At 40.7% G+C, this 20,690-nt stretch overlaps 3 protein-coding genes across 3 annotated transcripts in view; 2 read left to right on the forward strand and 1 right to left on the reverse strand.

The window, feature by feature from the left end:
- Positions 1-1,441: 1,441 nt before the first annotated feature.
- Positions 1,442-8,347, reverse strand: cmpk2 (cytidine monophosphate (UMP-CMP) kinase 2, mitochondrial). The gene is made up of 5 exons (XM_086050626.1): positions 7,545-8,347; positions 5,970-6,090; positions 5,442-5,643; positions 4,039-4,272; positions 1,442-2,427 (listed from the first exon to the last, which is right to left on the reverse strand). Exons 1-5 carry the CDS (start codon positions 8,118-8,120, stop codon positions 2,307-2,309), a joined length of 1,254 nt encoding a protein of 417 aa, XP_085906752.1. The 5' UTR covers positions 8,121-8,347; the 3' UTR covers positions 1,442-2,306.
- A 1,432-nt stretch (positions 8,348-9,779) lies between these two features.
- rsad2 (radical S-adenosyl methionine domain containing 2) lies at positions 9,780-14,337 on the forward strand. The gene is made up of 6 exons (XM_086050289.1): positions 9,780-10,142; positions 10,212-10,373; positions 12,701-12,930; positions 13,013-13,162; positions 13,639-13,671; positions 13,840-14,337. The coding sequence occupies exons 1-6, from the start codon at positions 9,839-9,841 to the stop codon at positions 14,002-14,004; spliced, it is 1,044 nt and encodes a 347-aa protein (XP_085906415.1). The 5' UTR covers positions 9,780-9,838; the 3' UTR covers positions 14,005-14,337.
- Positions 14,338-15,000: 663 nt separating this feature from the next.
- The window catches only part of rnf144aa (ring finger protein 144aa), a 33,047-nt gene continuing 27,357 nt past the window's right edge, over positions 15,001-20,690 (forward strand). Inside the window, exons 1-2 of the mRNA XM_086050123.1 lie at positions 15,001-15,120; positions 15,201-15,565. The gene's annotated coding sequence lies outside the window, so the exon portion shown is untranslated. The remainder of the gene's footprint in view (positions 15,121-15,200; positions 15,566-20,690) is intronic.

Here is a 20,690-nt window from a genome sequence, read left to right on the forward strand (position 1 = left end):
CCGAGAGCACGTGCCATTGTATCAAAGCAATTATTTTATTGATTTATCTTGATTACAAAAACAGCAACTAAGTACATGTTTCAATATAAAGTCTAGAATATGTGAATTTGCTAATGCCCAAGTGCGTATACGTGGAGGTTCACTTTATTATATATTGACTTGAGTCTCATGCACCAGTCTGTGCGAAGGTTCACTTGAAATGTTTGTTTCTTATTAGTCTTCTTATGAATGAATCACCCTTTGGCAAGGTCTCAACAAGCCTGAAAACTAACAATTTTTGTAAGTGTGTGTATCCAAGAGTCCAAAACATACACTCCCTGCAAAAATTTACTAAGCAGCTGTACCCCCTAGAAAGTTAGAAACATTGGCCCCCCAACACCAGTTTTACTTATTATTGTTTGTATTGGTGTAGAAATGAATTCCATCATGGAGAAAGGAATTGTGACACAGAAGGGCAAAATCAATTCCAACAACAACTATATTATGTAAAGCTGAGCATTATCATCTTTCTGAAGGTATGTTTTTATTGCTCTTATCTTCAATCACATTAAGGGTCCAGCTAATGCGAGTTCTCATTGAACACACCTAAACATGATACAAGTCTGTTTTATAAAATTGATTCATAATAACCACTGTGCATTGAGGGTGGGGAAAGTTGGCTTTCAGTGGAATGTAAAGCAGTTAATTCACACGAAGGCTCATTCATTTACAGTAGCTACATTAAACACAAGCAAAGCATCCACAGAAGCTATTTTATTTGGGGGGGGGGCAGTAGTACAATAAAAGTGTGTGTGAGTGCATGCATGAAGAAGGTTCAGAGGTAAGAAAATCAAGAAGACAAATGAAACTTCAAAGTAAAACTTTGGGTTATGTTACTTTTTTTTTCAAGAATATGTTCTATGCAGGCGGCACGGTGGTCGACTGGTTAGCACGTCCGCCTCACAGTTCAGAGGTCGTGGGTTCGATCCCGGCTCCGGCCTCCCTTTGTGGAGTTTGCATGTTCTCCCCATGCCTGCGTGGGTTTCCTCCGGGTACTCCGGTTTCCTCCCACATTCCAAAAACATGCATGGTAAGTTGATTGGACTGTCTAAATTGCCCCTAGGTGTGATCGTGAGTGCGGATGTTTGTCTCTGTGTGCCCTGCGATTGGCTGGCAACCAATTCAGGGTGTCCCCCGCCTACTGCTCGAAGACAGCTGGGATAGGCTCCAGCACGCCCCGCGACCCTTGTGAGGATAAGCGGTATGGATAATGAATGAATGAATGAATGTTCTATGCAAGCCCACTAATTGAAACAGGGCATTCTGATAAATATTGCGTTTGTTGAATAAGTGTTAATCCACTAGTTTTTAGCCATCTCAGGGGGCAGCCATTTTGTCTTCTGTTGACTGAAAATGACATCACAACTGCTCACAACGACGAATCACGGCTCAGATTCAGAAAACAGCTCAGCCGTGATTGGTCGTTGTGAGCAGCTGTGATGTCATTTTCAGTCGACAGAAGACAAAATGGCCGCCCCCAGAGATGGCTAAAAACGAGTGCATTCTGCTGCTTAACTTATACTCCACAAACGCAAAATTAATCAGAAAGTTGTGTTTCAACTAGAGGGCCTGTCGGGAACATATTCTTGAAAAAAATATGTTTGGGTTGACTTCCACTTTAAGGTATTTTGGTTATTAGTTCGATAAATGTAGCTTAGAAACTCTTGTCATTTTATTGAAGCTAAGCTTGCGTCTCTGGTGGGTAGCATTTTGAAGTTTCACTTAATAATGAACAACTTGTTGCTTAGCTCACTGCATTTTCAAGTAGCTTGCCTAACACTGGTTATAGCTGTATTTGCTCTCAGCTTGAATGCATCTGACAGTTACATCCGAAAGTGGATGTAAATGTCTGATTCTTGAATTTATATAGCACTTATGTTTTATAATTCTGCTTTAGATTTTACTTGCTCTTACAGTTTAAATTTAAGTGCCTGTTCCATACATCAGTTCTGTCCTTTTCCTGTGTGCCGTCATGAGTACAAGAGTCTGTGAGTAAGTGGCACTCAACAGGCAGCCTGAAGGATACTTGGTGTGATTTCTGCGAGCTCACAACAGCAGTTAAATGCACTCTTTGGCTTTGGGATTGTGTGACCGGATGAACACGTATTTCTGATTGGGGGAATGTTTATCCTCTGGCGCCTTTTGTGTAGCATCTCACTGTACTCATTTTTGACCACTCTGCCATTCGTGTCCCTTTTCTGGCACCCAGTGGCCACAAGAGGTAGTGCATCCACTTGATGCTGAGACACCAAAGACAAGAGAGCTGTTTACAAGTAGCATTTGGCCTTAATTAAAAGCAGCACTTGTTGGAGCACTTGCTCTGCAGAGGAGCTGGCGTCCACGCTGATGCAAGTCGGACCACTGATCCTCCTGTAAGCCTCCTCCACTCTGCAAATACACACACACACACAAACACAATCGCATTTGTCAACAAATTAAGAAAGCATTCAAAGTAAGGACCACTTTATATCAATAGTGTATATTTGGATAACTCTTTAAGTGAGGCCGTCAGTGATGGTGAACAGAGGAGACAGTGATGAATGGGGTGGCATCCTTGAAATATATGAGAAAAGAAACACCACAGATGGTCCAGAGCACAGCCATTTCCAGAGACAAATGAGTCCTTGTGATAGTGATTGACCAAGTCTGCTCAATCTATCCTCCGTTTTCTAATTGTGCTGGCCCAACATCTGGCTGTCCCATGTGGAAAGGCTATTATGTCAGGAGAAAAGATGAATGGAAGTGGCCATCGACCTGTCTTGCTGGCCTGGCCGTGACTGTTGAGTTTTGACTTGCTTTAATGACGCACAACGCTTCAACAAGTAATCACCTGCGCTTCCTCATCAGCGGCCTCCTCCCCACTCCTCCCCTCCCACCTGAAAGTAACTGATTATTAAGTGTTTGATGGAAACGAAGCACACTTTGGATCACCTAACAATGTTCTTGGTCTCTACACTGTCAGGTCAGCTCATACCAAAAGGGTAAAATACTTAACATCTATTATTGATGAAATATTTTGTGTTCAAGTAGGAAATATTCCACTCTGACCTCAAAGCGTTCAAGTCGAGAACAGAAATCATGGCTGACAACTGTGATAAGATCAGACAGTCCATTTCAGTGTTGGCTTTGCCGATAACAAATCTTTTTCAGCAGTCTGAATTTGATCTTGTATAGTTATCAAATAATTCAATACAGACATCCATCCGTCGGGGGGGCCTATCCAAGCTGACATTGACGGAGAGATGGAGTATACCCTGGACTGATCTACAAATCGCAGGGCACACATCGACAAACAACCATACCTAAGAAACATGTTTTTGGAATGTGGGACCCAGAGGAAACCCACGCAAGCAAAGGGAGACCATGCAAACGCCACACAAGAAGGCCAAATCTAAAATTCAAATCCCCAACCTCAAAAGTGAAATAGATGCGCTAACCACTAGACTACCACGCCACCTCAATAAAGACATGATACAGATATATTTACTCAACAATTTCTTCACAGAAGGAACTTGACATATCAAGAATAAACAATAAATACATGTAACAGTATATTTCATACATCCATTTTCTCAACACTGGTGAGAGTTACAACTTTCCGCAGTTTATCTCCCGCCCTTCAGATTTCCCCTCACCTTCATCTGGACAAATATTCTCAAATGTGATTCTCCCCAGAGCTCATTTCATACTGACCGGGCTCCATATTCGTAGACAGCGCAGCTGCACTTAAGCAAAAAAACTGGCATATCCTGATTTTTGTACAGACACAAGCCTTGATCTGCTTTTTGACAATTTGGTTGCTAGGCTTTCTGACGGTATTTCTTTTGACTGGCACCAGGCAAATCTGACAATTTGTTGGCTGAAAGCAGGCTCTAAACTTTAATCCGGATAGAACCACGATTGCTAGGTTTGAATATTTCAGCAACAGCGCTGTGACAAAGTGCTATATAAACAAATAGAACATTTGCTTCAACAGATACTTTATGAATAATTAATTACCTGAGTCGAAACAGCTGGTTGAGATCCAACTCATGCTCCTCTTCGGTCTCCCCTTGACCTCTGTCCTTCAGCCTCCTCTTCCTCTCCACAGGGTCCAGCGTAAGGAGGACAACCAGACTAGGTGGGAGAAGGTCACTGGGCCAGCGGTAAAGCTCGGAGCCCTCTGCCGGAAGGTCACCCACTGGTCCGTTTACGGCTGTGGCGATGGCATAAGCGGCTGTGCTGTGCCAGAACCTGAGGACAAGTAATGCTGAAATTGGGCTATTATCTTCTCAAGTGTCTTTTGCGTCTTAAGTGGAGTACACACATACGGATAATTTGTCCTCCCTTATGATCAAAGTCAGAGAAGGCCCAAATATCAGTAGTTTCTTTTGTTATGGTGGGGTGTGATTAGAAAAATATATTCCTTTTGCACTTATAAAATGTATTCTTTTGTGTTAGTGCAAGGATGGCCGTGCTCCTCTGTCTCTTGTATACTGTTTTATCACTTCTCTGTGAGACAAAGCAAGATGTCTGCGGTTGGGGGTGGGGGAGGCAGATGATATCTGTTCATGTGTGTATATTTGACCTCAGCTAAGGAGAAAGAGGCACACTCCGTAGACCAGCCATCAGATTGTATTTGAACTGCCTCCTTGCACGCAATCTTGTACATTTGCTTGGTCTTTACTGCTAAGCGTGAATTGTGCTACGCTTTCTTGGCCAAATTACCCTTGAAAAAGAGAATTTGGTCTCAATGATTTTTATTTTCTGATTAAATAAATGTTTTGATTGATTGATTTGATTGATGTTGGCTGTTTGTAGAATGTGTCTCCCAAGTCACCCACCACAATAAAAATCGAGTTTGCAACCGCATTTTAGTTAGAGAAATTAACAGTAATTAACAGTAACAGTAAGTAAGTAAATTTCTATTTCCTCTTCTACTGCAGTGAATCTCTGTTTGTTGTGGGGGATATATTCTAGACCTAACCGTGATACAGAGGAACCATTTAAAATATATATCTTTTTATAGTTTAACCCGTCTCACACACTTAAATTTAAATATAGGTATTAAAACACATCTTCACTCATTGAAACACATTTTAAAAGCAGTTGAACACAAAAGCAAATTGTATGAATTGTGTATTGAATGTATTGAAAATACTGAGCGTGTTGTTGTGTCTGTGAGTGTGTACAAGCATGTGCCTATTACAGGCTGGGCCTGGCAGCGCGCCATGTAACATGGTCTGGGGAAGAGACTTGCAATTGTCGGTTGAGATAACATTATGTGTGGTGTGCTGTGTTGGTGATCTCTAGTACACCACACACTATAAGAGCAGTTAGCACACACTTGTCTTTTTTTTATGTAACTCGCGTTAAAATTGAGGGAAAGGCCACCAGACTTCTCTTAGGTCGAAACTCTTTACCTGTCAATGATGACAGGTGTCTTGGAGGTTTGGCGGCAAATTTGTTGTGCTGTGATGTAGTTGCCCAGTGCGTAAAAGGCCCTTCGAATGATGGGGGGTTCCTGATCAAAGCGGGCCCTCCAGGGGGAGAGACACAACGGAGGGGAACGCAGAAGAGTAGCTCCCAGCACATCCCTGAGAGACTCGGTCAAGGTGGTTTTACCTATGATGGGGGAAAAAAAAGGGAGAAAGAGTCAACCTTAAAATTTTATCACAGCGCTGTTGAAAAGTTGATGACCTAAAAAAAAAAACTTTAACTGCATCAAAGGTTTTCATGGGCTTGCCAAAGAGTATGGCATGAGTGAGTCATTCAATAAACCATTCTCCCAGCGACGTTCCTCTTCTGAGGTCATGATACATGATATTCCATTAGGCCCGAGCTTACTTGACTAGATAATAGCTTCAGCAGCCAGTGGGCGGCCATTGCTTTCACATACCATCTATACATCATGGCGGTCATATCTTTATTTGTGGCCTAATGGCATTAACCTGTGGCATCCAGGCCTTCCACGACAATAACGGGGAAGTCTGGTTTGCTTCTGGACTCCACGTCACCGTCACAAGGCAGCAACTCCAGTACAGATGCAGCCTCGGGAATGATGTCAGTACACTGCAAGACAACCACAATCACTTTGTTGATTTAAATATAAATATATAGATAAAAAAATCAAGTAGAGAGCAGACATCAACAGAGGTCAGACAATGTGCATTTGGATCTGCTTCTAATTAATAGCAGCATAGATAAGGACATTCTCTGCATACTCTATGCATTCAACCGTTTCCACTCAATTTTTCTCAACATTGCAATGCAAAATCTTTCAATATTCAATGCAACTTTTCTGGTGGGACTTGATTAAAAAAAAGACAACCAACCATTCACACATAAGGACAATTAAGAACCATCAATGAACCTAACATGCATGTTTTGGAATGTGGAATGAAGTTAGAGTAAGTTCTTTAACTGAATAAAATTTTGCACAAATTATGCTTTTCATCCATCCATCACGACGGCACGGTGGACGACTGGTTAGCACGTCCGCCTCACAGTTCAGAGGTTGTGGGTTCGATCCCGGCCCCGGCCTCCCTATGTGGAGTTTGCATGTTCTCCCCGTGCCAGCGTGGGTTAACTCCGGGTACTCCGGTTTCTTCCCACATTCCAAAAAACATGATTGGTAAGTTGATTGGACTCTCTAAATTGCCCCTAGGTGTGATTGTGAGTGTGGTTGTTTATCTCTGTGTGCCCTGCAATTGGCTGGCAACCAATTCAGGGTATCCCCCGCCTACTGCCTGAAGACAGCTGGGATAGGCTCCAGCACGCCCCGCGACCCTTGTGAGGAGAAGCGGTATAGATAATGGATGGATGGATGGATCCATCCATCACTTTTCTGTACTGCTTAACCTAACTAGGGTTGCTAGTGGTGAGCTGGAGCCTATCCCAGCTGATATCTGGCAAGAGGCAGAGCGCACCCTAAATTGGTCTGCTAAATGGAGGGCATACAGCACAATAAACCATTCACACTCACATCCACTCCTATGGACAATTTAGTCTTCAATGAATCTAACCTAATTCAAAAATTTCAATACTGTGAGGGAAACCATTATAGCACTGTGATTTCCATTTGGCAATTTAGGGTCAATTGATTAAATGTACACTGAATAAAATTTCGCAAAAGCTATGTTTGCAATTCATACATTTTGATTGATGAACTTAACAAAATAATTTCACATTTAAAAGCAATGATCAGTGAATACTCAACTGAAAACGGTCTGTATTAAAAAATAAGGGGAAATATGGCTGAAATGCGGTTCAGTCGCGTACATTCTGTCGTAATATAGCATGAAAACATTTGGGTCACATAATGTGATGTACCGCAATACACCACATGAGGACGCCATATTTTCACATTGAGTCAAATTACAGTCCACTTACGCATGGTATGATTTTTTTCAAAATATTGATACAAAATCAATAACATTGATTATTATTTAAATTATCAGCTACATAGTTCGTGTGTATCTAATTAAGTATAATGTAGACGTGACGGTGACACAAATATCATTAACCTGCTTAAAAACATCACGGGCCGCTTGGAAACTGTAGAAAACATCAGAGTTGATCAGGTTGAGTGTTGCCGGGTGGTACTGCGGCGCTTCTGACGACACTATATCGTGATTCTGGTCATAGTCCCACAGGTGCTGAATCCAGCGTGGAGAGCTATCTTCATGCAAATATGAGCACACCAGTATGGGGTCGTCAAGCTGCATCCACTCTCGTAAAAGTCCCTCTGTAGTGACGGAGCTCTCGGCTGAAGTAGCTTGTAAGAAGTAGCCACGTAGGAGTGAGTCTCTAACGCTAGGCAGAAACGAGCACATCGGAGAAAAACGACACTGTGGAGGAAGAGCTGTTAACAGCTTGTCTTTGAGTTTCCAGTGAAACCGTGCGGTGTGGATTTTGTCCGCACTGGAAACAAGCAGAGAATAACATTTGGCATCCTTTTGAACGTTACCAAACATTCGCACTTCTCCTCCTTTTCGGCGTTGGTTGTCGTGGATTTTAAAGTAAACCGTCTCCCCGTCCATATCCACGGAGAAAACACGCGAGGACCACCGAGAGAGGAGTGCCATGGTCTGCCTCGACATTGCGTGTGTTTCGGTTTTCAGGCTGCGTAAGGGAAAACGAAAGTAAACACTGCGCTTGGGGAAGAAACTTTTTGAGCCCGAGCGTGGAAGAGGTTACGCAATCAAAGTCATGTTTACAACTCTACAAACGGCCAACGATAATATTTCAAGATAATAGCCTCTTTGCTGAAGACTGAACAATAATATCCAGGGATGGGGGAGGCCGTCTTTCAAAGAAAGGGACACACACACCATTACATTTGATCCGGAATAACAATGTTCCGCTGATGACATGACATGACATGATATGACATAATCACCTTTCAAGTCTTGACGTTTTAAGTGTGAGCCTCCTTTTAATGTGACACGAGAATCACTTAGTAAAATTAGTTAAACTTTGCCTCAAAGGCTCTTGAAAGATGAAAAAGTTTAATCACTATAATAAATACACTGCTAAATTTAATCTTTCTCAAAAGTGGTCTTTTTAATAAATTGTATTATTTCAAATATATATATATATATATATATATATATATATATATATATATATGTATATATATATATATATATATATATATATATATATATATATATACATATATATATATATATATATATATATATATATATACGTATATAATTTGTAATAATACAATGATGATTCATTATTCATTATTCATTCATGAAAGGGGAAGTCAACCACATTTTTTTCCCCAATAATATGTTCTATGCGGGGTGGCACAGTGGGCAACTGGTTAGTACGTCCGCCTCACAGTTCAGAGGTCGTGGGTTCGAGCCCGGCTCCAGCCTCCCTGTGTGGAGTTTGGTGCAGCATGGTGGACCCAAGTGAACTTTAGTTTCAGAGCCCTTTAACAAGTGCAGCTGTAACCATGTGCTGTAAGGCCTACATTTAACGTTAGGTTCATTTAAGACTAAATTGATGAATGGTTTGTTTGTATACAGTGTGTCTTGCTTAGCTGGCAACTAATCCAAGGTGTACCCCTTCTTTCGAAAAGTCTGGGATAGGATCCAATTTGTGACCCTGATCAAGACAAGCAAGGGAAATGTATGGATGGAATTTGATTCACTGTGCTGTTTTGGATCTCATTACAATGTGCAGCTCACTGAGTGTATGCACATGGTGGTGCATTTCTCATTATGCGAAGAAGACTCTTACGTTAGTTTCCTGAACAGATGAAAATGACAATGAATGTAAAGTATTCATCATGACCTACACTTCTGCTTGCCACATATATAGTTATACTGTAGTATGCAGTTAGATGTGTGACTAAAACAAAAAGTGGTCTAATGACAGCATGGTGGTAAAGCCGTTAGCATGTTTGCTTGCAATCAGGAACTGTAACGTAGAATCTCAATTGAATATATTTGTTTGTGAATGTTGCATTCAAAATAAGGATAAGCAGTAAAGAATATGGATGGAGGGATAGTTGGCATTGATCAATATTGCAGGGAAATAAATAACTGAAATCTATAACGCAGTAATAGTTTTAATGCATTTGACTGTTTTTCTAAAGGACAGTATCAAAAGCTTGCAGTGCTGAACAGTAGATTACAGTTTAGTGCACACATGCTCACACAACTGGCAGTAAGTTTCATTTTCATTATTTGCCAACAGAAACCATGAAGTCAGCTGATCTTCCCGGGCTCTATTTAAGCAGCAAGGCTGCGTCAAACATCACCACAGTAGAGTGCAAGATTGAGCCAGAGCTGCTTGGGAAATGAATTTGTCCGCCGTTGTTAAAGGTCCTTTTCTGCTCGTGACGCTCTGCGCCACGGCCATCCTCTCCTTTTTTGCCCGAGTATTGGACAGAACTTTCTGGACGCCGGGAGCCTGTGTAGGACTGGGCACCAACCTAGATGACAACAAAGCCAGTCCAAATGCTGTGACTCCTACCAGTGTAAACTATCATTTCACACGCAAGTGTAACTACAAGTGTGGCTTTTGCTTCCACACGGCAAAAACGTCCTTTGTGCTGCCTCTGGATGAAGCTAAGAGGGGCCTCAAACTTCTCAGGGATTCCGGTAAATATCATGAAGTTTTTCTTGTTTGTCACTTCACTATTGTATTTGATTAAAATCTTTTTTTCTCAGGTATGGAAAAGATCAACTTCTCTGGAGGAGAACCATTCTTGCCTGAAAAAGGGGACTTTCTTGGAAAGTTAGTCCAATACTGCAAACAAGATTTGCAACTTCCAAGTGTCAGCATAGTCAGCAACGGAAGCATGATTAAAGAACAATGGTTCCAGAAATATGGTAATTCTGCGTAGCATGGTGAGCTTGTGGTGAGCATGTCCGCCTCGCAGTTCTGAAGTCCGGGGTTTGAATCTTGGCTCTGGCCTTCCTGTGTGGACTTTGCATGTTGTCCCCGTGTTTGTTGTTTGTGTGGGTTTTCCCCGGGCACTACAGCTTTGGTTCAATGAAGAATCTAGTGTCCATGAATGGCAATGTGTGAATGGCTGTTCGTAAACATGTGCCCTGTGATTGACTGGCAACCAGTCTTGCCCCAAAGTCAGAGCTAGGCTCCAGCTCACCTGTGACTGTAATGAGGATAAGTGGTAGTAATAGATGAATCGATGGCTATCTTCTGTCGTAAAAAAAAACAAATTGTCTTTTGTTCATAGCGCTTTCCAAAAAGGTCAGAGTAATAGTTCAATCAAGCAGTCTGAAACCATCTGACAAAGAGCCATTTGACGTACCCTTCGAAGTATTCTTCACATTGGTGTGCTTCTATTCATTGTCTATTGCGTGTCAATGAGGTTGTCTTTGTTTTTAGGCAGTCATTACCTACCTCCCTAAAACTGGAATGACCCGTCTGTTACACAGAAGAATTACATTGTTGATTTACACTCAAGGGAACAAAAGATAGCATACTGGAGACTGGGGCCTGCATATACAGGTCACACAAAATATGAAAATTTTCAATACACACGTTCTGCAAAGAATGTCCGCTGATAGTGTAGTGGTACACACGCCTGAGTTGTGTGCGGGCAGCGTGGGATCGATTCCCGCTCAGTGACAGTGTCTATGTGTGCCCTGCGACTGGCTGGCGACCAGTTCGGGGTGTAGTCTGCCTTCGCCCATTGACGGCTGGGATAGGCTCCAGCAACTCCCCGCGACCCTATATAGGATAAGCGGTTTGGAAGATGACATGACATGATGACGTTCTGCAAAGACATTACATTACAATTAAAATGTACATTATATGTACATTAAAATGGATAACATGGGAGAAAAGTGATGACTTTGCAAAGCAATGTAATGAATAATAATGCCATTTTGCATTCCACTTATTTTGTTCCAAAGAGATGTGATACATTTCATAAGTTCATAGATAGTGTGGCAACAATTGTGTAACATTTTTTTTGCGTGGCCTTGTACCGCTGCTATTTGGATTCTTTAGTCAAACCCCAAACGATCATTGCAGTTTGTTAGCTTTTTTTTTTTTTTTTTTTTTTTTTAGTAACTCTGTTAGTTAAAAAACTCTGTTAATTAAAAAACAAATTAAAAAAACACCTTATACTTCTGCTATTTGTATTTTTTAGTCAAACCCCAAACGATCATTGCAGTATGGTAGCTTTTTTTTTTTTTTTTTAATTAAGTAACTCTGTTGATTTAAAAAACAAACAAACAAACAAAAAAACATTTTCTATATTTTAAAATGAGTGTGTAAAAACGCAGGTCACAGGTTGGAACAATGTATCTCTTGTTATTCATATTATTATTATTATTAAATTACCATAATATAAACCCTCCGATATAGTCCGACATTTTTTCATGCATAAGTGGATGAAAGCACAATATGTTCGAATGCAAGCTTTAGGCAGTTGGATAATGAAATCCAAAACAAATAAACCAAAATGTATGTGCAGTTATATATACACTGTCTCACACATTATTATTGTTTCTTATTGTAATACAGCATTAGTATATATCTTTCTGCACTGTACTGTGTTTTTTGTTGTTGGTCCTTCTTTTAAAAGGTTGATACAATGGTAATTTACTAATTTCCCCACTAGGTCGAGCCATTACGCTCTGATCGTAGTGGCTGATAGTTAGAATTTTCAATATTTAAGAGTCAAAGTATTAAAAAGTCTGACTATGCCTGAAGGTTTAGCTGTACAGTACTTTGTGTTTAAATACATTGGTGCATTTTTTGTTGTTTTCATTTTCCAATACAGTACTGTAGTACTTTTTTTTTTTACTTAGTTACAACCGGTAAATAGGAAATGCATCTACCCTGTCACTTGGTAGGCTACATTATAATCGTATTTTCATTCCAGTCAGTATTGAATCATATGAGAGATGTGAGCAGTTGTTTGATGGTTTACATGGTGATCTATTGTAAACTAATCTGGATATTTTTTTAGACAGCAAAAATAAAAATGTTGCTGTTACAGTGTGTTACAGACAGTGAGCCGTCCTTGAGTTATCAGATATGCTTCTCCCCTAATAAAACAGCTACTAAATGCTTAACATGGAACATAAAAAGATAACTTATCAAAAAGTGTTGTTTTCTGTTCCAGAGTTCACAATTTGTGCTCAGTGTCTCTCTTGCATTTCCCACCCTTCTTCTGACATAGGTGACCATCTTGACATCCTGGCCATATCGTGTGACAGTTTTGACGAAGCGACCAACCAGCTGATTGGCCGAACACAAGGCAGGAAGAGCCACCTGGACAATCTCTACAAGATCCAAAACTGGTGTCAGCAATATAAAGTGGCTTTTAAAATCAATTCGGTCATCAACACCTTTAATGTGGATGAGGACATGACGGAATATATCATTCAGCTCAACCCAGTCCGATGGAAGGTACTCGTACCGATGTTGAATGGAGAGGACGGTTTGTTTTAGTCACAATGTTCATTCTCAATGTTGTTTTTCCGTACTTCAGGTGTTCCAGTGTCTGCTGATTGATGGTGAGAATGCAGGAGAGAAAGCCCTAAGAGAAGCCGAGAGGTTCACCATCAGCAACCAGCAGTTTCAGGAGTTTTTGGACAGACACAGCAGCATCTCATGTCTGGTCCCAGAATCCAATGAGAAGGTACCATTGCATTGCTTTCATTAGGCATGCTCATAATAATAAATTAATTGACTGCTACAAATAGTTTGGAATTCATTGTGCGAATTGTGTCTTGAAGCAAGTGAGGCCAAATAGAGTTTACAGTGCGGAGGCACTGTTAATTCAGTCTCAAGTGGTCTAAAAAGTGCAGTCTAAAAAACAACAAGTTTAGATAAATCCATAGTAGTATAGCAAAACTCCTCCAGGTAGTACTGGCATGGAAACAGGAGTCCATAACATTTAGAAAGTTTCCCCCATTAAACAATAAATGGATAGTTAACTTTTAAGCATTATAGAACATGTATGGATTGATATTTTATATAATTGTAGTCAAAGTGTATATTCTACTAATGTGACACTCCAGTCAAAGGATTCTGTCTTTTAATAGGAACCATTTGTTTACAGTACTTCTTTTGGCTCATGAACAAAAACAAATGTTTGTGGTTTTGTCTTCACAGATGAGGAATTCTTACTTGATCTTGGATGAATATGTAAGTGGTTTATCATGTTACACTTAGCATGCTTGATGACATCATTCACAGACTCATTAGCAACACTGGATCCATTTAAGTTGTTGTGGGGCCAGGGAAATTGATTTTATGCATGCTCTTTGTTTAGCGATTCAGCTTTCAAACACTTTTTTCCCTTCACTCTCTCAGATGCGTTTCCTGGACTGTCGAGACGGTCGAAAAGACCCATCCAAGTCCATCCTTGATGTTGGCGTGAGCGCGGCCATCAGCTTCAGTGGATTTGATGAGAAAATGTTTCTAAAAAGGGGAGGAAAGTACGTGTGGAGTAAAGCTGATATGAAGCTGCAGTGGTGAAGAATTACCACTCAACAATTTTATATACTCGGTGCAAACATTTTTTTTTTCTCGTGCTTTCCAATGCCTTTTAGGTTCATTGCAGTCTGTCCTCTGCAGTTTGCGGGTTCTTGCTCTGGAAAGTAGGGTAACTTGTTGTTGAAGTCATTATAGAACCATTAGCGTTGATAATGGTTGACATATTGTTATGTTTTTTAACGTTATTGATCATACGTTTCGCACGTTTCCTCCAGAGCAGTGGAATTAACATGGAAATATATGTTTTATTTAATTTAATGTGTTGAGATTTCAGGCTAAAAAGCAATAAAACCAAATAGAAAAATGTTTATTTAATTTGGTGTTTGAGTTGCATATACTGTATACACACACATATACTATCTATGTGTCTGTCTGTCTGTCTGTCTGTCTGTCCGTGTGTCTGTCTGTCTGTCTGTCTATCTATCTATCTATCTATCTATCTATCTATCTATCTATCTATCTATCTATCTATCTATCTATCTATCTATCTATCTATCTATCTATCTATCTATCTATCTATAGTTCTTCCCAATAGCATTTCGTTCAACAATTTTCAAGCCAATTAAATATGGAAAAAAAACCCACTCAAAAGTACTTTCCCGCATAGGACCAGGTAGCTTTGAATATGAAGTTTTTAAATGGTGATTTTATTTTTTTTTATTATTAAGGAAATAATATCCTTAATAAATAAAATCATCATTTTGAGAAAAAAAAACCTCGCAGATCCCTGACACATTTCCTTCCATCCATCCACCCTCTCATTCATCCCTTTTCTTCCCCTTACCCCGTGGCACAATCACAACAATATCTAGTAGGAGCTTAATTATATCCTCATTGGCTCTTAGTATTCGATTCCAATAGGGTATGGCACGGAAAACAAAACCACGTGACCACAAGACCAGGAAGGATGGTGCGATCGCTAAATTTGTCCTGCAGGGGGCAGTGTGGCTGGTTTAAAAATAGCTGCCAAGGGTTTGCTGTAAGCGTCCTCTAAGTAAGCAAGCAGCAAACAGGAAGCCTCTCCTGCACACCGACTATGGCGTCCCAGCAGTGGGCTCATTTCCTACTGAGGTTGGTAGCAGTAGGCGACGGCTAGAGGTAAAAGCACCGCCTCCTCCCTTTCGTTTCCTCCTTCCTTTTTTTTCCTCAGCACCACAACGAACGTTTGCATGTTGCAGACATTGTCGAACATTGCGCACTCTTGACGGAACCGAAAGCCGAGCGCTGCCGCCACTGCCGTTGTTGTTTTCACAAACAAGCCTGGCTCGCAAGAAAAGAACTATTAGGAGGCATCTTACGTATCTGCCAGGAGTGACTATATATTAAGGAGCTGTTTTGTGGTGCTGATATTCGTCGACCGGGCACACAAGGACCATGGATGGGCATCAGCCTGCCTGAAATAACCCCACAAACCCCCGTCTTACTCGGTTGGCTGGACGCCTTCCCCTCCGCCTCTCTCTCTAAATCCAATTCAGGAGATCATCACCACGTTTCCCTCCTCCTGAGCTTTCACCATCACGACGGCGTCATCCCAGGGAGCCAGGTAAGGTGTACTTGCTTCTTAACACAAGTGTGGCTCGTGTAGAACATGCATTGTTTTCATCCCCCACCCCCTTCATGTTAATAACAATGAGATCAGACCTTTCTAAGAAAATGCTGCATACTGGTCACCAGAGCCTCACATCAAACGTTTACTCTTACCCCGAAAGGTCACTTAGTGGACTGTCATTTCCATGTTTAATTACCAGCTTGTCCACTCAGGGTGCACTCACATTATAGACATAGCCGTGAAATGCAGGCTTGACATTCCAGTGGCCCGGGATATGTGTACACATGACTACCGCCTCATCTTGTTGTGTTGTACCTCCTGTCTTTTTTAAAGTGGCCACATACTGTACATAACGACGCATCATCTTAACCATTTCATACAATGTGAGAGACCGCGCAAATGATGAGGGAGAAATCGCCACATGTGCTTTCTGTGTGTGGTCATGTACTCAAAAAGGCCAACACAGCACACACTACATATAGACATATATCTCCACACACCATCACATGCCTTTTCCCCAAAACCAGATGTCTTGTTGTGCCACAGGGCATCCAGACAGCTGAAAAATACAACAAAGTAAAAGTAGTAAGTAGCAAGGTGAACTGTTTGCAAGATTGCGTTTGTAAACAATTCACCTTGTAATGTTCAGGTTTTGTGTTGAATGAGCCTAAGAGAAACATTATACAAACACTCAACACGAGCAGTTGCTCCACTGTGTGTGTCCAGCAACAACACACTACTTCTAATTAGTTATCGTTCCATTTCACGTCACATTTGCAGAGTCTGTGCCTTGTCCGTAAAAAGTGAGTGGAAAAATTTAACAGGTTCAACATTCCTAATTGTCGACCCTATCCGCTTTGCGAGGGAGGTTTTGTCAGGGAGGTTAAATCATCCCGAGCACACCCCACATCTATAATAATTTGCACAATTTTATCTTTTGTACACAATGAATCGGATTTTGCTCTTTGAGTGCAAGACAGGGAAAATGCTCCAATTTTGCTCCGTTGTAGGTACGTGTTGCCCGGCAACATAGCGAGCTTTAGGTCACTTCAGAATTAGTTATCATTCCATTTCATGTCAAATTCACAGTCTGTGACTTTGCCAAACTCATTATTTTACCATTTGAGCAGAGGTAATGAAGAGGTTTAACATCACCACAGGATAATTGCTCAGGATAATCATTCCAAAATCTGTCTTTTCCTGATTGATGCTAGGGAGGGAAAATGCTCAAATTTGGCTCTGTTGTCTGTTTGTGTGTAACCAGCTAAAGTCAAAATGATGTAAATGAACACTGTTGCAATGTATTTTTGACAGCACCCAGTGGTCCACCCTAGTTGACAATGACATGTTATATAATCCTCCCATATTTTTTGGTACTGTATTGATTTTCCTTCTAGTTTCATTCTTTTAGACATTTTATTACGGGCTTATGACTGAAAAGCACATTTCTGGGATACCGTGTTCAGACATGCCGTTGTCATAATGGCAACCTCTGTTGTGGAGTGTTCTTGAGAGTGGGAATTGAATGCAGCAAGCCCCAATTTGCTGCAAATAAATAAAAAAGATGGCCCACACAAATCAGAAACACCCGGTGGCTATCGACTCACTCCCACAGGAAAGGCGAGTTTACTTAAGATGGAGGAGGAGGACGCTTGTGATGCTTGGAAAACTCAATGACTGCATGCGAGTCCAAAGGAATGACACATGGTAACAATACAAGCATGAATCTACATGGATATAGAACGTTAAAGGGGTACAATTTCTTTAAATGACAAAAAAAATGCTCTCTTTGAGTTTGACCACCATTTTTGACTGAGAATTATTGTTTCGGCTGTTTGCTTGTTTTTTTTTGTTGAAAAACCACACTATTAATTTTTAAAAATGAAGAACAATGTTACACCCAAAATAACAATGGTGGACCACATCATTGTTGTGGTGTTTGTTCTTTGGATTTTTGAGTATGTTCATTTCAATGCTGATGTGTCCATCGCTCTTCCATTACTTACATCAATGGAATTCTAAATCCCAAACCCCATAATGTTTTTACCTCACCGATCACCACGCTGTGTCAGTTGTTTTCGTATGATATTTATTCCCTGTTTGGCGCCGTGTCTGTTCTTGCGGCACCTACGTGTGACATGAAGATTACATTCTCGACACTGATTGGCTGTCGCCGACGAGGGATGGACCGGGACCACGCGTGTCGATTAAATATGCAGGACAGAACATGGTGGCGGTTAGGCGAATCCAAGCTCTGCTCTTGAGGCAGCACGGTGTGCTTGTGGTTAGCATGACTGCCTCATGTGTGATTTCCAATGTCCTCCCTATGCGTGTGTGGTTTTCCACCAGGTCCTCCAGCCCACATTCCAAAAACATGCACTTCTTCATCCGAATTTATGTGGGCATCTCTGCTTATGCCATTCGCCATGCGTTCGAATGTTTTCAAAGTTTGAATTGGGTATGGATGGTTGGGGTCTCTTTCTTTAGCGAGTCTATTTTCTCCTTTTAATGTATTCATTCACTGCGGTTCCTGGAAAGCAAGTTCTGTCACACAGTATTGTCACTTCTCACGAGGGAATGAAATATCACTGTGAAATCCGCAGCTGCTTAAGACGCCGTTGAATTTGGAGGTCTATGTGCACATGAATACAACAATGCTAATATTATTGTTTGTGTTGCTTTTGGAACGAAAAGAAAACAAATCTAACTTTTCACTGGAGACTGCTATGATGCTTGTGAGTGGAGCCGATACTGGAAAAGAGTGAGCTGCAACTTCCCAACAGGATGCGACGTCGCAGCGTTTTGTGCAAAGAGCCTATTATTCGCGGAAATTAGCCAATTGTGACGCTCCACTGTATGCAGAGAAAACTCATTCAGGCATGGGGAGAACATAGTAAAGTCCACACAGGAAGGCCGGTGCTGGGTTTCGAAACCAGGACCTCTGAACTGTGAGGCGGATGTGCTAATCACTCTCCCACAGAGATGCCGATATTTGAATGAATGAATAGATAAATAATTGAATAGCAAATTGAGTGAAATTGTGTAATTCCATGGTGATCTCATGGCATGGTAATGTGCTATGCCAGCCACCCTGGTTGGTGTATCACTGGTGTAACGCTCTTACCTCACAATACTTACCCGTTCTGGCTTATGAGGGAGGCAGGAAATCTGTCATAAAAATAACCATCAAAACCATTCTTGGACCCCATTTTTGATTTGAGGTCTATTTGTGTCTCCTGCCAAAACTCCCCCCTTATTCATTATTCAGCACCATGCATGAACCGGAGCTATTTCTAATATAGTTGAAATAGAGTTTTTACAACAGGGAAGAAAAAAAAACCCAGGACGTTCTAAACATGTTTTGCTTTCCGCTTCTACTCCCTGTGCCAGAAACCTTCTCGCAAGTAATTTGGAACGAAATGACAGAGATATTTCGGATGAGGAGTTGAATATAAATATTTTGCCTTTGCCAAGTTCAGCTCAGTTCAGCAACAAACTGTGTTTTGTGTTCGCACTTCATCTTGACGTGGAATATGTCAGCTCATTGCTCTTACAATTTGTGCATCTATCACTGAACTCTGCCGCCTACACTTCAGAAGAGAACAGAGGGCGTCCAGACTTGGACTGGCGTCATTTGGCAATGAGTACCCACAGTAGAAATAGATGAGTCAAGTGGTGGGCATAAATCTGGGAGTGTCAGCGGGTAGGAGTTGGTGAGGCCCAGCACAAGGCGATACCACACAGGGTTAGGAAATATTTGAATCACTTCTTATCTAATAAATGCATGTTATAAATTATGCCAGCTTTGCTGTTGAACCGCTAAAGTGAAATACTTGTGGCTGGTGAACTTCTGATTAGTTTACACTGTGAGGATATTTTTCTCCAGAGGATGACCTTTAGCCATTATAAAACCATTATTTACTTTACTGCCAATGTTTTATGTAACATTTCAACAACGTAATGGTCATACAAGTGTAAATATAAGTTAATATTAAAACCAAATAATAAAACATACTCTCTACAATAACTCAAACACACACGTCACTCTCTGGTGTGTAATATTATTATTATTATTATTATTATTATTATTATTATTATTAAAATTTAGGTTAAGCTTTAAACCCCCCAAAAAACTTCTTACAATAAAATATTCTATGCGCCTCCACTAGTCAAAACGGGAGTGATCTCTGCTAATCTCAGAAAAATACCTTTGACTAAAGAAGGATAAGAGACTTTATCAGGTTATCTGAGCCAACTTTTGGTCGGTCATCTGATAACAAACTCCCCTGTTGTTTTCCTCTGTGTGATCTCTTAACCGTATTCTCTGTGGTTGTTATTCAAGCCATTTAATTAGCATCCTTTTATCCTTGCTTTTGTCCTCGGCTTTAAAAGTCAAGAATGCAATCAAATTCTTTTTCAAGCAATACCTAGTTGTTAATCTGTGCAAATACACATTTCACGCTTGATATGCCAATGTTTTGTAATTACAATTAATGGATGAATCAAGCAGAAGCGAAAGAAAATATAAAAACAATATCTGGATGTGCTGTCGGTTTTATGTCATCTTGCGAACCACCAAACAAGGAAGAAAACCTCCTTACGTGGAAGTAATAACACATTTAGCACTGTGCTGGAATTTTGAGGAAGTGGATCATGGTTTTCACTTTTTTTGATCAGCCACACAGACGTCAGCCTTTCACAGTTGTTTCCTCTGCTCTCTTCAATCCTTTGTGTTTTTAAAAACAAAGTCAGCAGGATGTGAGCACATTTCCTCCTCCAGTGGGAACACCATTCTAGATTTGCTTTACAATCAAGCAGGTGACGTGATACTGCCGAGATGATACTGTATAGACTTTAGGTGAAGTTGCAGCTATTTGAAAGATGTTGCATGTATCTTTCCATGTGTGGGTTTAAATTTACTGTATATAAAAAATGTGTCTGGTGGTAGCTGTACCGCTCCCTCCCCCCCTTAACGCCATTTACGTCTCTATTACCCTCCCCACAAACCCTCCAAAGAGCATGCAAAAAAGACAATAGTAATACCATTAGTGACAATAAATAAAAAAACATCCAATAGATAAATAAGTACATAAACTGCCAATCACGTTAAACCAAAACA

This window comes from Filicampus tigris, chromosome 13, assembly GCF_054856515.1.
Source record: "Filicampus tigris isolate MCC_2025a chromosome 13, RoL_Ftig_1.0, whole genome shotgun sequence".
Lineage (NCBI taxonomy): Eukaryota > Metazoa > Chordata > Actinopteri > Syngnathiformes > Syngnathidae > Filicampus > Filicampus tigris.

Coding starts and splice junctions, on each gene's coding strand:
- rsad2 (XM_086050289.1), top strand. CDS start 9,839: ATGAATTTGTCCGCCGTTGTTAAAGGTCCTTTTCTGCTCGTGACGCTC. Junction 10,143..10,211: donor CAAACTTCTCAGGGATTCCG/GTAAATATCATG, acceptor TTTTTTTCTCAG/GTATGGAAAAGATCAACTTC. Junction 13,672..13,839: donor ACTTGATCTTGGATGAATAT/GTAAGTGGTTTA, acceptor TCACTCTCTCAG/ATGCGTTTCCTGGACTGTCG.
- cmpk2 (XM_086050626.1), bottom strand. CDS start 8,120: ATGTCGAGGCAGACCATGGCACTCCTCTCTCGGTGGTCCTCGCGTGTT. Junction 4,273..5,441: donor ACACCTGTCATCATTGACAG/GTAAAGAGTTTC, acceptor ACTTGTCCTCAG/GTTCTGGCACAGCACAGCCG. Junction 2,428..4,038: donor AACCAGCTGTTTCGACTCAG/GTAATTAATTAT, acceptor GTGTATTTGCAG/AGTGGAGGAGGCTTACAGGA.